The following is a 17,324-nucleotide window of genomic DNA, read 5'->3' as shown; positions in this document are numbered from 1 at the left end:
ACTCGCTTGGCTGCACATCTTCTCGATCCTGTGTCTTCCTAGGTTTGCATCAACCTGTTTACTGACCTTCCTCTGCAGTCTGTAAGGTTTTACTCTTAGGGAATGATCTTTACTTAAAGTTATCCACTATTGTTCTCCTCCAACCCTTAACAAGCATTGTGAGCTTGACAAGTATTGTATTTTCAGTACAGAAAATAAGAATCACCGTAGGGTCGGATAACCTTGAAACTTTCCCCATCTTTTACAAAAGCTGCTGCAACTTCTGCTTCGATTTGACTAAATTTTGCCTTCTATGACTTTCTAAAATACAACCATCATATACAACAACTTCATCTTTTTAATTTTCTCCTCTGTTGCTTTGTAACCCTTAACACTACACTCCACAACCATTCCTTATTACCACAACTGTGCTCATATTGCTGAGAATTTCATTATGCCTGTCCGTTGAAGTTATGTCGGATTTTATGCGGTTTTATTATGGGTGTGTGGTTGACCGTAGGCCGTTGTTAATAATGGGCAAAGCAGCAGTTTAACAATGACACTCCATTAACTGTTCCATGCGCCACAGAACACAGCCCTGGATAATGTTATTAAACTGATTATTCAAGCCCCCCTGTACAGCTGCTGCGGCTATCCTTTGTTGAGACTTTTACAGACTTTCTCCACAATTCTAGTCATGAAGTAAGATCCTGCTCACTTTATGGCTCAGGTCAGGCCTTGCTTGAGAGACAAATATAGAAAGGCCCTTAAACAAAACAAGGAGAAACTCAAAATGCCTTCCTGCATGTTAAATGCCTGTGAGCAACAGGTTGCTCTGGCCTTTGAGTCAGTCATGAGTGAAACCCTGACTGCTTCTAAGTTGTCTTTTTTTCTGAAGCTTCAACTGAATAGGCTCAAACGACAATGTTATCAGGACTTTGACACAGAAGAGCTGACCCTAAAGTGCAAAGGTCTGATTGGGAGGTAAGAAAAACAGTATTCTACAATAACTTTTTGACCTCTGCAATGCCCCATGGCTGAACCACTGGACAACATCTCGGATGGAGGCAAGGCCAGTGCAGAGAATACAAAACAGCTCAATTTCTTTTCTTTTTCCAGTGTTGCCTGGAACCTCTGTTAAAGATTTGTAAACACCTTAAATAAATGGACCTTTTATTTATGTAGTACAATCTCACACTGACCTTATGTAAGTGCATAGGGGATAAAAAAAAAATCAAGATATATTTTTCTTGTCGAAATAACTGCTGGAGAAGTACTAACATTTAGTGGCTTGGATAGTACAGGCATGTGAGGCACTTTGTTTCCATGTGTTACTGACTGCTGCTGTTCCCGTCACGGTAACTTGGTTTTGTACGCGCAACCAGCATAGGCTGAATCAAAACGGCCGAAAATGAAGGAGTGCAGTTAACAGGAGAAGCAGGTGTTTTCCCCTCATTACTCCCTTACAATACCCCATCTGGTGCAGGAATGGGAACTGCTTTCCACTGTTTCCCTGCCAACCAGGGAAAATGGCTGACAAGGAAAAATTGGATGGGCTGGAAATTAGGGAATGAGTGAGGCAGAAATTATCATTTGCCAAAACAACTAAGTTAAAATGTGTCTAAAAAAATTTAAGCGCTAAGTGGGAAGAGCGTGAAACTGAGACTTTAAAGCTGTCTGGCAGATCCGTCAGGAGAGGTAAGATATGAAAATTGAGAGCAACTTTATGAAAGTCAGGGGTAAAAATATTAATATTAATATCAATATACCACTTTGATGTGTTACGGCCTGAAGAAAATTCAGTCAACTTGAGCCAAAAAGGAAAGAAAAAAAATGTCTGGAGGGCTTATGACAGATGAGAGGCCAAGGCAGATTTTTAAGACATATGACATGTCATTCCAGCTTTTACCTGCGGGGGGCGGAAAAGATACAGTTGAGAAAAAAATGGATGACTCCAGCCTCACAGGCTCACAAGTACATGGTCCTTTGACAAGATTAGGGGAGGGAAGAGTCAGAGATGAAGAAAGAGAAACAATTTTCATAATGGAGCAAGTCTCTGACTGGAAAACACAATTATGGGCGAAGTGTGGCATACGGATGCACTTAAAGAGTCCCTTTAACAGGACCCAATAGGCCCTTCCCACAGATAACCAGGAAAAACAACCTGCTCTGTGGAGTAAAAGTTTTGTTTTCAGATCATTGCAATCATTGTTTGCAAAGATTTATCCAAATAAACTGAAATCACTCAAAGCACAGATTGCAATTATGAGTCCTTGTTTGGAACAAAAGTCAATTTATTCAAATTGAATGTCTTTTTAATTAATAAATTTAAAAAATGCAACAATATTAACTAAAGGGATAAAGTCAACATGTTTTGATCACTAAAAAAAACCCAAATTGATTTCTTGTTAAGTCTGGCAAACTTTGGAGAGCTTTCCACCTTGATAAAAATAGATAATCTACTTAGCATGACATTTATGAAGGGTTGGGTCAATGCATACGCAAGCTTTGCAAATGCTTCGGTCGCCTGATGGCCTTCAGGCCCCAAACTCAACAACATCCTATCTCCACCCAAAAATATGTTATTTTTCTGACAGATCAAAGAAGAGACATTTTTTCCTTAGTGGCATGTGAATGCATAATTCAAGATAGCTCCTATTATCTTGACTGCTTTCTGTTTAAAATCTAATGTGAAGTGAGGTGTAGCTATCAAGCACAGCACATAATGCCATGCAGCCAGTTTCATTCACTATTCATTTATCACCTAAGGCGAGGCAAGTTTATTTCTATGGCAAAATTCACGCACAAGATAATTCAACATAGTTTTGAGAAAAAATAATGATCACAGGTAGATTGCAAACAAAAAGGATAGATAGCTTTAAGCAGCAATGTAAGTAATGAAATGGCAAAAATGAAACAACAAAATAGTTAAGACACAATAAAATAAACAGTGAATGTTAACTGACCTTCACCGGGCATCCACTGGCCTTTTGGACATTACACATTAGATGTGACAAAACTCACCCATTTTATACAAACAAAGCGGGTGAGTAATGGCTTAAATGATACTAGCTTGTGAAAATCTCCCTGCAGGAAACTACTTAAAAATAAGCAGTAGCATAAAAAGGTGCTTAAATGTAAATACCACAGTTACTTCAATTATGTTTCCATGCTGCCGTAGAGCTGTCATTGGAATTCACACAAAATCAAACATAACTTCCTTCACTTACTATTTGATTTGACTATCAATAAGTGTTGTTTTGACAAAACATGGGATGTTTACTGCCAGTTACCTTAGTGCAGATGAATTTGTGAAAATTGCCATCTCACAGTTCAATTCAATTGGATATGAGGTTGGCTGCAGAAAGTGCTTCTATCACTTCGATCTAAACAACTGCATCAAGTTAGAGAAAAATTCTTACCCATTCTTTGGGGAAATGTTATTGATCCATAACATCAGTTTGGCAAATTCAGTTACTGTAAGGGACAGTGATCATAGGCTGATGCAGAAATGTAGTTATGTGTCAACAGCATACTGTACGATTTGTAAGAGATCAGTCATGTAATCTGAGGCTTATCATTTAACCGTGACCCAAGAATAGAGCCAAATAATTTATTTGCATCAAAAAGAAAAGAAAAAAAAAGACTCGATAATTAATTTCATTTGAGCAAATTGTTTTAAAGGATGCAACACTTTCCCGACCGATTTTCCCTCCTATTTTCTTTAGCAATATTTTCCAGCCCCAGCCCTCGCTCATATCCGCAAGTCGCTTCCCCCTGTACCTGGTCCTGCGCGCTGTAATTGGTCGGAAAGACACACGGGGCCCGCCCCACTGGCAAGCTTTTCAAATATATTTACAATGTAAAACAACCGAGAAAAAACGGCAGAGCCATCATATTCGTAAGCAGAGAGCGAGGGAGAGAGAAAGTGCGCGCGTGACAGAGAGGAAGCGCTTCGTAAAACACACGCGCAGTTTCACGCGCTGTCAGACAGACACATCCAAACACAGCCACACGCGCGCGCTGCGGTGCACGGCCGCCCAAGGCTCCGTCGGAGAGTGAACCTGCGGGTTCATGACACTGATTTCTCCGGGGAAGAGGAATACTCAGGAAGATCAGAGAGGAATATCAACAATGGCTCTGAGCATGTGGAACTACTGCGTCCCTCTCGCCATCATCACAGCCGCCTGCTTGGTGAACACCGGTAAGACTTGAGACGAAAGAGTGAGCGAGTGTGATGTGAATGGGGATGGAAGAGCCGTCAGTTTGTTGGGGGCGACTCAGTCAGCGGGCAAGTTTGCCCAAGTCCTCTCTGAGCTGAATGATGTTTCCAACTGCTTTGGTTTATTAGGCAGCAAGTGGAGCGGGAAGGAGGAAAGGGCGAAAGCACGTGTATAAATCATAACGCTTAAAATTCAGCACATGATAGTAATTATTGCTGGAGACGGTTTTGCGCAATCCCGGGGTTTTATTTTAAGTGAGTCACCGCGCTCCATTTGCTGAGCTGGAAAGACCCTGAAACACCTCGATCAAGACAAAAGTGAAACCCTCGGGTTGTTGTGACTTTTCGCTCCCGCTGATCTATTTTCTGAATGGGTCTTCCCATGCTCCGATGACCCTGGTGCGTCACAGCATTTTGATTAGTCCTGTTTTTGTATGTGCATGGCAGGCAGGACTGGAGCCTGTGACAGAAGTCTCCTGTGCATGCTGCTCCGATTGAACACTGACAGCTACATGAGTGCAAATTCCCGCAGTGGATCAGACCTGTGTCAGATACAACGCTGAACAGAAGAGGAAGTGTTTGCTCTTCCTTTTATATCCCACAGAAGTGTGTCTGAACAGACCTTTGATACGCCTCCTTATCAAATACAATAACATTTAACAGCCGTATTATAAACCCTCGCAGCGGCTCCCGCAGAACACCTTATCTCGGGATGGTCCTGCACTGCTTCTTCAAGCTGATTGTACAAGTGCACATTCTGCAAACACAGAAATTCGGATTCCAGAACAACTTTAGCCCCAAGCCATCTGCTCTGGAGGGAACTGAAGCACAAACTCATAACAAAGCCGTTTAAGTATCACCCATAACACATAAGTGCTAGTGAGTGAGATGAAGTGATACCCACAGATGTTGCTTTGCAGGGTTTTGTCTCCAGCTTTCTGAAGGCTGTTAAAGGGTTAAGTGGTAGGTCAGGTATTCCCTTTGTCACTGCCACTGAAGTCATGATGTGTTTTGTTTCACACAAGAGGACCACATTGCTCCATTGCAAATTTCATGGTTGGACTTATAAGAGCCTTGCCATCGCCTGCATATTGATTTCCTCCCCAGAGAGTATTTTTGTGTGTCTGCTGTGGGATCAAGGCTGGCTGATTTATATGCATGAGCTGTAGGTGTTAGTATGTTAGTCTAAATGGAGTTCTGTGTTAGAGGTTTGTGTGTTTGTCTGAATGATGCTGGAAGCTGCTGCGTGTGCTGCTTACAGTGCAGGGTTTTGGCTAAGCTGCAGGCACCCTCAGCTGGGGGTTGCTCGCTGATCATTGTCATTAATCTAGCCTCTGACAGGAGCCGGGGGAGAAACATGAGGTTGGGGGGATTCACAAATGTTAAAGGCACAAGGTGGTAAAGAAGACAGTGCAAAGCTGTTTGTTTTGAAACTATTTCTGATAAAGAAAACAGCATTTGTTGTTCTTTGCCATTCTAAAGGGAATCTGAAAACTAATCTGTTTTTTCTTAGCCAGCACTATTTCTGATTTTCTTTTAGGTTTTACCTTACTGATTCAGCTTTTTTTCTACATATGTTTTGTTTTTTTGTTTGTTTTTTTAACCTAAAATACTATAATATATGACATACATCACTTTAATGCAGAATCTTTGATAGACATTGTAGTTTTAATTGCAGCAAAAAAGGAATTGCAATATAGTTTGCAGTTTTGCATTTTTGATTGTTCCTTACCTTTTTCTGATTTTTGAAGCAAGCCTAACAAGTGTATCAAAAAGCATTTGGTTGATGCAAAGACCTCCGCTATTCAGTTGTATGTTTTGATTCATTTCACAGATATAAACTTTTTCATATTCCAATCACTGAGAAATATCTCATATAAGAGATATTTTCTAACTGATTGATGCGTCGCCAGTTTTAGCACATATGTTTGTGTGGAGGATTCTGTTGCGAAGACTTGTCCCTCCCTTTATAGAACAAGGGGTGATGGGAATGGAGAGAATGTGGGAGCAAGAAAGGCATAAGAGAGAAATGGTGGAAGACGAAAGTCAGGCAGACTTCACAGTGTGTCTGACAGGCAGGCCTGAGGGACACACACATGCACACACACACAGAGTCAGCGCTGTATGTTTGTGAAGGTGCAATCTAAAACTTCCACGTACCATAACAAATACTCCTAACTCCACCTCTGCTGCTTAATCACCACCCTCCATCACACCCATTTTTACGCCCCATCCCCATTCCTCTCCTTTGCCTCCATTACCTCCCGCCTTATCACCATGCGCTTTAAATCACCTCCATTTGTTTATCCAAATGTGTGCAATGAGACCCATCCGTTTGAGCTTGTTCCCCATCATCCCGCTTGGACCTTGGCTTCGGCTCCAGTGGCTGAAAAATAGCAGCAGTTGGACGTAGTTGTGGGAGGAGATTTGAATACCAATTACAGTCTTTCTAGACGTGCGTGTGCGTGTGTGTGCGTGTGCGTGTGTGTGTTAGTGAGTGCACCGACAAACGCAGAGAAGCCACACATAAATCAATGTCTCTCTGAGTCACAGAAGGGAAGCTTGGCATGTAAACAGACGCATCAAGGTAAATGCTGTATGTATACAACTAAAAGCATGCACACATGCATAGGTGCATACCAGATGTACACATTAGGGTTTTCTTTGAGCAGAACAGTGTTGGTTATGTAAGAGTTTGTCAGAACCCAAACGCAGCATTTGATGCTTGTCAGGCGTAGTTTGCCTTACGCAGGAGTTCAGAAACCCTTTTTACTTTTTTTACATATTGCGCTGGGCTTGCTATTTCTGTGCCTTTCTTTGTTGCCTAATATGCTGGAAAAGCCTTCACTGTATGGAAAGATGTATCCTTTGATCCTAAACTTGAAGGATAATTCCCCCCTCCCCAAAAAAGAGAGAAAAAAAAAAACCTCATCGACAATTTAATTAAAATGAGCGAGATCTTGCATCTTTGCTCTCTGCCCTGCCATCTGCTGGTTTACGGTGTAAATCAGTGCAAAATCAGATCTCCGTGTTGCTACGATGTTGTTTGTGTTCGGTCCCCCTCTGATTCACTGTCTTTTGTAAGTTTAAATAATTGGACAACCGGAACTTGGCAGAGTGTGCTGCCGCGCCTGTCGACAGCAGAGAGAGGAAGAAATGAGGATTTTTTTTAAAGGTATGCTGTTGTGCACAGCCCTGTTTGATCAACTGATGCAGTCCTAAAGGGCCCTGACAGGGTGGCCCGCTATCTCAGCTGAGCAACTGCCTCAGCATAAGCTCCATAGACAAATTGTGTTTCTCCCAGGGAAAGCCACAACCAAAAGAGTTACAGAGCTTATTGTGGCTTGTTTTTATTCCCCACTGGGTTTTTATGGGTCCATTACTCAGAAGGAGAAGTCTTTAAGCTTCAAGGTTTGCACAGGTGATATATTTTATTCTACTTGACTACTCGTTTCCTCCCACTGATCAGGCATAACATTATGACCACCAATGTTCCCTCTAATTTTTCATGTGTCTGGGCATACACACAAGCTTCCTGGGCACACTGAGGACCACTATGAGCATCATCAGTGTACACGGCGTGGCCACGCACAAGTATCATAAATCTGGGATCATAGAAAGTTGCATGGCTTATTAAAAAAATCAAATTACATCAGCAATTTTTATTCGTTTGCTTTTAATTTAAGTGATTTGCTCAATTAAAATAAAAAAAAAAAAAAAGAAAACATTGCTGTTCATGAGATGCATGCTATAAGTAAAAGTCCTGCTTCAGCCAGGGTGAGAAATGAGACATTACACCTTTCAGACATAAATGTTTGTTCATATTAAAACATTCACATTTTGCACAATGAAATGTTTTATGTAGCTTGTGATGCAGTATAAATTCTTGTAAAATATTTAATTACAGTTTTTTTCACGTCTGCCCTTCTCGCTTCTCACGTCTTCTCACGTCTTCTCACTTCTCCAGTGGTTGTACACTTAGCCCAGGTTGACGGGTCAGTTTGCTTCTTGCTTTATGTTGAATTCAGCATATTGACTGTTAATGGCCTCCATAATCTGTGGGTGGAGGAGAATGGCCTCATACTTCTTTGCCAGTGTACAAATGTTTGCTTATCCATAGTCAAAAGTCTGAACTCAACATTTCAATATCAAATGCAGACCATTCCTTTCATTTGATTTGATTCCATTTGATCTTAGAAGAAGTGCATTTTTTTTTTTTACTTTGGCTTGGTGAGTGGATGTCCCACGTAGACATGATAAGGTAATGGCTTTCACGTTTCTTTCTACCGCTCTATTCTCACCTGCACGGCGCATATGACCAAGGCACGTAACCCACGTACACACACGTAGCGAAAGTGAACCGTATCGTATCATTGGCTGGATTCCTGTCACTCACTGAGTTCGATCGCAAAGTAGTACGGAATTTTTTTTTTTATTGGTCCATAGTCAAAACTGATGTCTGAGCTCAATGTCCACTTTACGTTGGACTTTATTTTATGCGCTACATAGATTTTCTTGTGCGCTGAGAATATGTGAGCAGTGCGCGATTGCGCAGGCGCGCAGCTTAGAGGGAACATTGATGACCACCTTTTTTGAATGACTACTAACATGCTATTTGGCACTAAGATGTTAGCAGCAGTTCTGTAGTTTCCAAGTGAGTTCTCAATGGCCTGTACTTGTTTTTACAGCTATCTAATATTTTGCTCATTAGGTATAGCTCTGGGGAATTGGGAGCTGAAACCTTAGACTTGTTGTTGTGGTCTTCAAATTGTTGATTGAAAAAGTTTTGCTTTGTGGCAAAGCTTATCAGTTACTTTCTCAAAATAACCAATCAGAAATAATGAATTTGAATAATTTGTCACACTTTGAGGGAATCTTTTCACTGAACATGCATAGTTGAAATACCAATTTCAAAGGCATATAAGGTGGAAAATATCTGGTGATCTGTTAGCTGTTTTGTAACGCATGCAGTGTTGTCAATCTTACTGGCCTGCAGCCTTGCACCCCTAACACAAGATGTAAAACACTGTTTATTCTAACAACCAGCCTTAACTTTAGTAATTTGTCACCGCATTTGATGAAAATCAGTGATAACTATTCAAGTCTGCAACTTCAATTTGGTTCACTTTTAAGCTGCAAAAATAAGTGCTTCATACTTGACTTTCACTCATGCTCTAAATATTTGATTTTAGGTGTGGGGTTAGGGTCTCATGAACAATCTTTATCTCATGTAGTCAGCATTGAAAGAAAACTGGTGTGTGTAGATCATTTGAGGAAATAATATGGTCCCCTCTGAGTTTACTGTGTACAAATGACTGACTGTCATGCTAATGTTACACGGATGGGTTTTCTGGAATATGTTTTGACAGTACATGCCAGTAAAAGGAGTTTATTTCATCTTTCAAATGTTGGAGGTTTTTATTTATTGCTGCAATCAAGCAATACTGTCAATCAACAAGGTTGACTGACAGTGCTAAGACCTTCCTGCAGGCTCTGAATGTTGGTTTCTGACCACATGGTTTATTCCTGCAGATGGCTGTAGGACCAAATGGAGGTTGCTAATATAAGTAATAATTAGTATTTTTACTTTTTGAATTAAAGGTTACTATAAACAAAAATGTGAAAGTCTGAGTCAGGCTTAAGATTAGGTATTTAAAATTATTGCTTCAACTCCTGCACCAAGTTAGACTTGGTGGCATTTATATAATATGAGAAAACAAATTTTAGTCAATAGAAACTTGAGACTTGTTTTGATTCTTGTGCCTGAAAAACTTGAAATTTTACTTGAACATGTCCCCAAAAACTGGGGATTTGGTCCCAGTTTCTTGAGCTGGGGCAAAAAAAAATTAGGCATATCTTCAGTATGGCCTCAAAGTTATTAACCTGAATTGGTCTTGGAGCATAAACTTGAGGACTTAGCTCATAATTGTGATGAAAGATTAAAGACTTAACTTAAATGTTCCCGCTAAACTCTTGAGACATGACTTGAACTTGGCCCACATAATTTTAGATTGGAATTGGTCTTTAAAAAGATTTACTCATCAAATCAAACCGATATTGATCACTGCCCAGCTGGAGGGGCTTCAGTTTTGGAGATGGTCTGACCCAATTTACTGGCTATCACAATTTACCTCTTGCCAACTTGTTGAAAATCCTTACACTTTCCAGTTATTCCTGCTTCTAACACAGGTGTCATAGCAAATCATCAGCATTCACTTCATTTAGAATATGTTATGCCTAATAACTGTGTGGCTTCTTGTTTTAAACATCTGCCATTTCACTCAGTCAATAAGCTACTCTAGTACCGTAGCATGGTCTTGATAGGATTTAATGTTTTTGCTTTGATTTCAATAGAAAAGGGAAATTAGACCTGACATGTCCTTTTCAGCCCACACATCACGCATTCTTTTTCACATCCTATTTACTGGAATGTGCTTCAGTTTGGGCTCCGCCTTTAGGTATAGGTTCCAGCAAACTCAAAACACAAAGCACAATGACTGAAAGGGTCACACAAAGACACCAAATGGTAATTGAATCCTTATATCTCATTTGACCATTTTTTTTTAATTGTCCATTAGTTAAACTTTCTGTCAATCTAATCAGGGCAAATGCTAATGTAGAAACACTCTTTATGGCGGCCACCTCATCTCCTTCCCATTACTATTCCCCAGATAGTGCTACTCGTGATTATCATAATGGTGATCTATGTCGTCCTTATGTGTCGCTTTCTGAGAACAACTGGCATTCCACCAACTTTGGTGCGCAAGTTTTTCGATGCAGAGGAGGACACCAAGGACATCTCCGTTTGCTGTCATCTGAAGCCTGCCAATCAATCTGGTGCTCTTAGGTTCATCTGATCTGATTGGCTTTTGTGTAACAAAGCAAAAGCCCCAGCTGGGTGAATCTCTCACTGTGCTGTGACCCAACGTCCCCTGAGCCAGCAGCTTTTCTCCAGCAGCTGACCCTTCTCTGTGTACATTTGTCTTTGCCTTGGGACTGTGAAATCAGTAAATAGCAGTTGTCCTGATATAACTTCTTGGTGCAACATTCAGAAACAGTTGCTAAGTATTTTTTTTCTGCCAGGACACAAGGTGCACTTCTGTCAAGGAAGTCAGCGCTGAATAATGGTGTAGGGAGAGGGTCTTCTGCGACTGAAAAAACATGAAAATATTAGCACCATGGGGTGAGCATTATTCTCTATTAATATCGAGTTTCCCATGACTGGGAGTAAATGTTGATATCTCCTCTTTTGGGCTTGTTTAACACCCTCCCTTGCTGCTGTGACACCTGTCTCCACAGCTCCCAGGGCGCAGTGCTAACGTGGTTAGACAGCGGGCTCCAGTAACGCCAGTAACCAAGGTGATTATCCTCACTCAAGCGGTGCAACAGAGTCCTCGCTAGCTGTGATTGGGCCAAAGAGGCTGATTGAGCTGAAAAGGGCAAGTGCCTAAAATTGAAGAGCTAGAAGCTGTGTACTTTGCCAGAGCAAAAGGCTAATGCGCATCCCATCTGGAAGACTTAATGTAGAGACAAGAGGAGGGACGGATGGCTGGTAATGAGGTGCTCGTTCGGTGGTAAGGAGGATCAGAGATGGGCTTAAACTTCAGCCTGGGTGCAGAAACTCCACAAGAAACCACATTTTCCTTCCCCACCTTGGGAGGTCGGTGTGTCTGGTGGAGGCTGGGTGATGAAGAGTGACCAGGATTAGCTGGGGCACTGAGGAACTGATGGGGTCACAGAGGGAAAGAGAAAGCGTCACAGGGAGAGAGGGAGCGATGTCTGCAGCCATGGTTGCACACTGTATCAAAAAAAGAAAAAGAAGACAGCAAGAGGGGAAGGGAAAGCACCAGGGGCAAGTGTCATAGACCAGTGGAGCAGAAGAGAAAGTCAGGTTGAGAGGAGTCCAGCAAACGAGAGAATGATTGCAAGATTTCTGTGCTAAAATAGAAGAGTGTTTAAAAAAAAAGGTGGAAAGTGATGCAGGAGGACTGATTCCTAGGGCAAAAAAAGGTGAAAAGGGAAAGAAGAGGAATGTTAGGAGGGTTGGGTAAAGATCAGGAAATACAGGGTGCTGGTGTCAGGAGAAGGAGGGAGCTCACAAACAGAGAGATGGATGGCAATATTCAAAGATAAAGATGAAGAAAAGGCAAGCACTGTGTAGGTGACCACACCTGAGGGACAAGTTGTCATGATCGATGAGGTCACAGTGTGTACATGCCCTCTTACACCTACACACAATACACGCATGCAGCAAGACCCAGCCAAACAAGTGTTGAAAATGTTACACACAGACTCTTATGTCCAGCCCTACTACTTTCACCCATCCTACACGGAGAATTGGACACCCACACACGCACTGGGCTATTCATCTGCCTGCAGTTTAGAATCCTCCTTCATATCATCACCATTAATAGGTTTGCTTTGATGAGATTGTCGGATGTTGAAAATTGCCAGTGAAAGCGCCGCTCTATCTTCTGGGAAATCAGACGGAGATTTTCAGAGCGCGGAGACAACAATGCCAGAGAGGACTCCGATGAGTTTTCTGTCTAAGAAACAACTTAAAATGTCTCTCCCATGAGTGGCAAATTTATTGTAGTTATTACCATGTCTGGCTTAGCTACTGTTGTGACATTTTCCTTACTCTTTTTTCACTCAAACATAATCAAACCTTGATTATATTAGCAACTCTTTATATATTCAAAGTGCTTGAAAATACTAGCTGAAAAAGAAGACATTAAGCAAGCAAAATATCAATACATATTAGCTTTACAAATGCCATGCAAACACAATTTTGTGTTTGTGCTCTCAAAAACTCCACTCCTAACATTGCAATAGATACAATAACTGGCAAATAATATTTATAATAATATTTACCTTTTATCTGACCATTTATGCTGTTCTCTGAGGATTAACTACAAAATGTCAGAAAAAGTATTCTAGAACAGCTGAATTCTTTTTGAATAAAAAGTTGTGCAGCCTCATTACTTTTGTCCCCCCATAAATATTTAAATGTTTACTTTACAAAAACCTGTCATCTTTACAGGGATGTGAGATTTTTAGATCCACTGTACTTTGCTAATACCCTTTTTCTCTTTCCGCCTGTCTGCTTTTCTCCTCAACTCTTCCTTGGGCCTTAGACAAGATCCTCAATATCAGGGGTATTAAGCTTTGATCCACTTCATTAACAAACCATAAACAACCCCTAATTAGAGGCAATTAATGTGGAGCATATGAAAACAATCCTCAGAAAAGGTTCCTCCCAAACACCTTGTTCCCATGTGCTTGCAGGGTGATGGGATTCTGATAAAGATGGACAAAGATTTAAAAATGAGAGCGTAAAAAAGGCCTGCTGTCGTACTTAACCTGCTGCTGCAAGATTTACCGCAAAGATCCAGTGGGCTTTTTTAAGATTCATAAGGTCGTCAAGTGAGGGTTTGCTTTAAGCTAAACACAAGTTAGTCTGCTCTGCGGCTGCCTGCAGTGAAGGGAAAGAGGAAAAAGAAAGTCGCTCTGCCAAATTGGATTGGTGCTGCAATTGTTTCTGCACACATTTTTACAGTTGGTGAGGCCATTTAAGAAGCGGCCTGGCACCAACAACCTTGAGGAAAGCTTTCACTGGATTCATTTTCTATGGAGCAGTTCAAGGAGCTTTCAAGTGCATGACTGCTGATTCACCTGATGGCTGTTAACAGGTCCGACCCACTCACCTGACCTTCCATAAACCATCAGCGGCAGATTGAAGTGGTGCTCAAGTCACAACCACAGATGTGGTCCTATCTCTGTGTCCATCTGGCGGACGGATAATGTTATCACCAGCTACAGAAGGATCATGTCTCTCCTTTCTGGTCATTGCTGCAGAGGAGTGGAACAGGCAAACAATCTGTGATACTGAGTGAGTCTGACAGAGACCTTGGGCTTTGGACGCAGTTGCAGAGGAAACAGTAGTTCATAGCAACTGCTTCCCACTAGGCTATACTGGCGAACTGAGCTGTGAAGCAGCTTGGATCGGCCAGTGGGGTTCTGTTGATCGCTCCACAAGTCATTTTTAGCTTTTGTCAACTCCGTAGGCATGGGCAGCAAGTGTTTTCTGTGTCTGCAATAGAGATCCTAGAGTCTGGAGAGCGAGAGAGTACACACAGCACGGAGCCGTCGCCTCCTGACTGCATATACAGTAACATAGTTTATTGCTAGAGAAACTAATAAAAGAAAGCTGTAGGGGGAATGTGCTTTCATTCTTGATTATTTTCTCTCTTCCCAAAGGCCATGATGGCTACCATCTATCCCTTTTTTTTATCCATGTCGCTCTGCCTACTATTTTAGTCAGCAGGATTCCAGGCTATACTACAGCCCATCTAATGCGATTCACAAATTTACTTTACTTTTTATTTTGTTTTAATATTGCAAAATAAATGAAAAGTATGCACTTAACATATCTGACATAAGATAGATATTATTTAAAAAAAATTTGATGTGTATTTTCATTATGCTAAGAAGTATATCACAATACACTGTTTGCATAAACTTGAACTGGATGAATCTGATTATATTAGGCCCCTGTGAAGCTGGGAGACTTTGATATATGTGGCTTGCTGTCTCGATTTGAAAAGATGAAAGCTCAACAATCTGTGAGCAGAAGGTATGCTTGAGTCTGCAGAAACGACCAGAAGGCAAAGTTAATTTCTGTGTGCCAGGACTAACTGACATAAAATGAGGAAGCATCCTGCATCTAACTACTGTTCTTCTGTTTTTGGGCCTAAATATAGAGAAACGACTTTGTTTACTACTTTACATAAGGAAAAGTTTATTATTATAATTCGTGAACATATAATGAGAGATGAACCAGTTAGAGATTGTGTGGCCAGTTTCCAAACATTGATGTTGTAAAGCTCTAATCTGCAAATGACAATTTTAGTTTATTCTACAAATACCCATAGAACTTAAATCAGTATCCCACATTTATACAGCACTTTAAACATAACAACATGGCTAATCAAATCAAATTCTGCTGTCTTACTGAAAGTTCTTCATTTTTTGTATTTTGGGCACTGCAAATGTATTTGCTCTGAAATGATCTACAATCTGGAGAATAATGTTTGCAACACTATTACAGTACAATCATCTGAACAGAAGTATTTGCGAATTAAATTGATCGCAAATCCAGTTTAAATCGAATATTTGCAGTCTAATTCTGTTAGCCAGGCCGTTTTACAGGGGCTGGCAAATATATACACAGTATTACTTGTGAATTCAACAATAAATCAGCCTTGTTTATAGTGGAAATCAATTTGGTTTGAGGTCTAAAAAAAAATAATATTTTGTGGGAAAAATTTGAAATAATCATAAACTGTTGGTAAGTTCATCCCAGATGATTAAAATTCCTAAATGATTTATTTGTGTGTATATATGTGTATGTATTTGTGTGTATATATATATATATATATATATATATATATATATATATATATATATATATATATATATATATATATATATATATATATATATATATATATATATATATATATATATATATATATATTCAACAGCTTGCATTTGTACAGATTTTGAAATTCAGGCCTGCTTGTGTTCCATCGCACAGTGAACTCTGCTTCCTTTCCTGCTGTGTGCTTTGTATGTGTAATGCTCCCTTTCTAGTTTTCTTTTCAGCTTTCCAGTAGATATTACAGACAACCAGTCAGACACACCCAGCCTCAAAACCATATTCACAGAAGCACAAAGCCTGGCCCATCGGTTGTGCCCTTTGATTTCAAGTATAACCTGTTTTCTCCTTCTCTAATATTTTTCTTATTCTTAACAAAAAAAAAAATTCTTAGCTTCTTCTTCTTTGATCCTTCTTCCCCAGCTCTCCTGCAGTGTGAAGCCTGTTCAAGGGCCTCACCAGTGACTTAGTGTCTTTTTGTTTTTGCTCACCATGATCACACGAAAGCTTTTATTTCTATCTCTCCAGCCCCTCCCAGTGCGGCTGTATTTCTTCGTCTAACTCTGTTGGTGTCTAAGTACAAACGCCCATGGCCACGCACGACACTCTGAGCTCCAGGTGCATGTGTCCGCATGCATCTGCTCCAACTGTTCCTAATAGTTAGCAATGACAGGCAAGCTCAGTGATAGTTGGAAAGGCGTGTTTTGGTGAAGGGGAAAAAGGACTTTTCTTTGCCAAGATAGCTTGCTGATGGATATTTTGGCAGTCTTCCCCCTTGCCTCCCTGCTGCCTGCACCCCATCTATGTCTTCTCTTCCTCCTTCCTCTCCCACTGTCGCTGCAGGCTACAGGGATGGCAGAGCCAGGTGTGAATAGATAGAAAGTGAGATGAAGAGGGAGAAAGAGCAGAAAGAGAGACAGAGGATTGACGGGACCCAGGTGGCCAGCTTTTGAACGCCTGTGTTTCCGTTTTCTTTCTCTCATTTGCATTGGCAAAATGGTTTTCTCCTTTCGTCTGGCACTTTATATTTCTCCTCACTTTTCTTACATTTACACAGCCCCCAACAAATAATTTCCAATATGTTTTTTTTTTGTCTCATCTTCTTTATCCATTGTTTCCATTTCTCAAAATAACTTAAACTTCCACTTCCTCCTTGTATTCCTGTAACTTTTTGCTTTCTCTTAGTCAAAATGCTTGTTTCCCTTTTTTAAACTCTACCTCTAGATGCACCTACTCTTGCTATCCCTTTTGCTCTGGGCTTTCAGAACTCTGCATTTTATACAGCGCAGCAATATTCTAGCGGTTTGAAGCTTATTTTTAGTGTACATGCCCTTCAGACACCTTGCAGTCCCCTTAGCCATCTCCCACTCCTCCTTCTTTTTCTCCCGTGACTGTCTTTTACTACCTCATCTCTTCTAGACCTCCTTTTCTGCTTCTTTTATGTCTCCAGAAGCCTGCAAATAACTTTTTTCCCCTACTATTAGCAGAAAAAGAGAGTTTAACTCCTCAGTGTTTGATCATACCTATCGGGCTCCTCATCTCTCACACAACGAACATGCACACATCATCATTTTTGTCTTGCCTACTCTACTTTTTTCATCGCTTCCCTAACCTCAGTGGCTCACACATCCATCATACTTCAGAATTCACTTGCGCTTCTTGGCTTGTTCTTGGCATATTGTC

General features: G+C 40.8%; 1 protein-coding gene across 2 annotated transcripts in view; it reads left to right on the top strand.

Annotated features, from left to right (window-relative positions):
* The first annotated feature begins 3,840 nt into the window (after positions 1-3,840).
* The window catches only part of cadm4 (cell adhesion molecule 4), a 209,822-nt gene continuing 196,338 nt past the window's right edge, over positions 3,841-17,324 (top strand). Inside the window, exon 1 of one of the 2 annotated variants that reach the window (XM_055047078.1) lies at positions 3,841-4,183. In XM_055047078.1, coding sequence (XP_054903053.1) covers positions 4,054-4,183 — 130 coding nt within the window. In that variant the 5' untranslated portion in view covers positions 3,841-4,053. The remainder of the gene's footprint in view (positions 4,184-17,324) is intronic. The other variant, XM_055047081.1, reaches the window with a different exon arrangement.

This window comes from Poeciliopsis prolifica, unplaced genomic scaffold (assembly GCF_027474105.1).
Source record: "Poeciliopsis prolifica strain line A6 unplaced genomic scaffold, Auburn_PproV2 SCAFFOLD025, whole genome shotgun sequence".
In the NCBI taxonomy this organism is placed as follows: Eukaryota; Metazoa; Chordata; class Actinopteri; order Cyprinodontiformes; family Poeciliidae; genus Poeciliopsis; species Poeciliopsis prolifica.
Note: the sequence above shows the minus strand (reverse complement) of the source record. Positions and strands in the feature narration are given on the sequence as shown.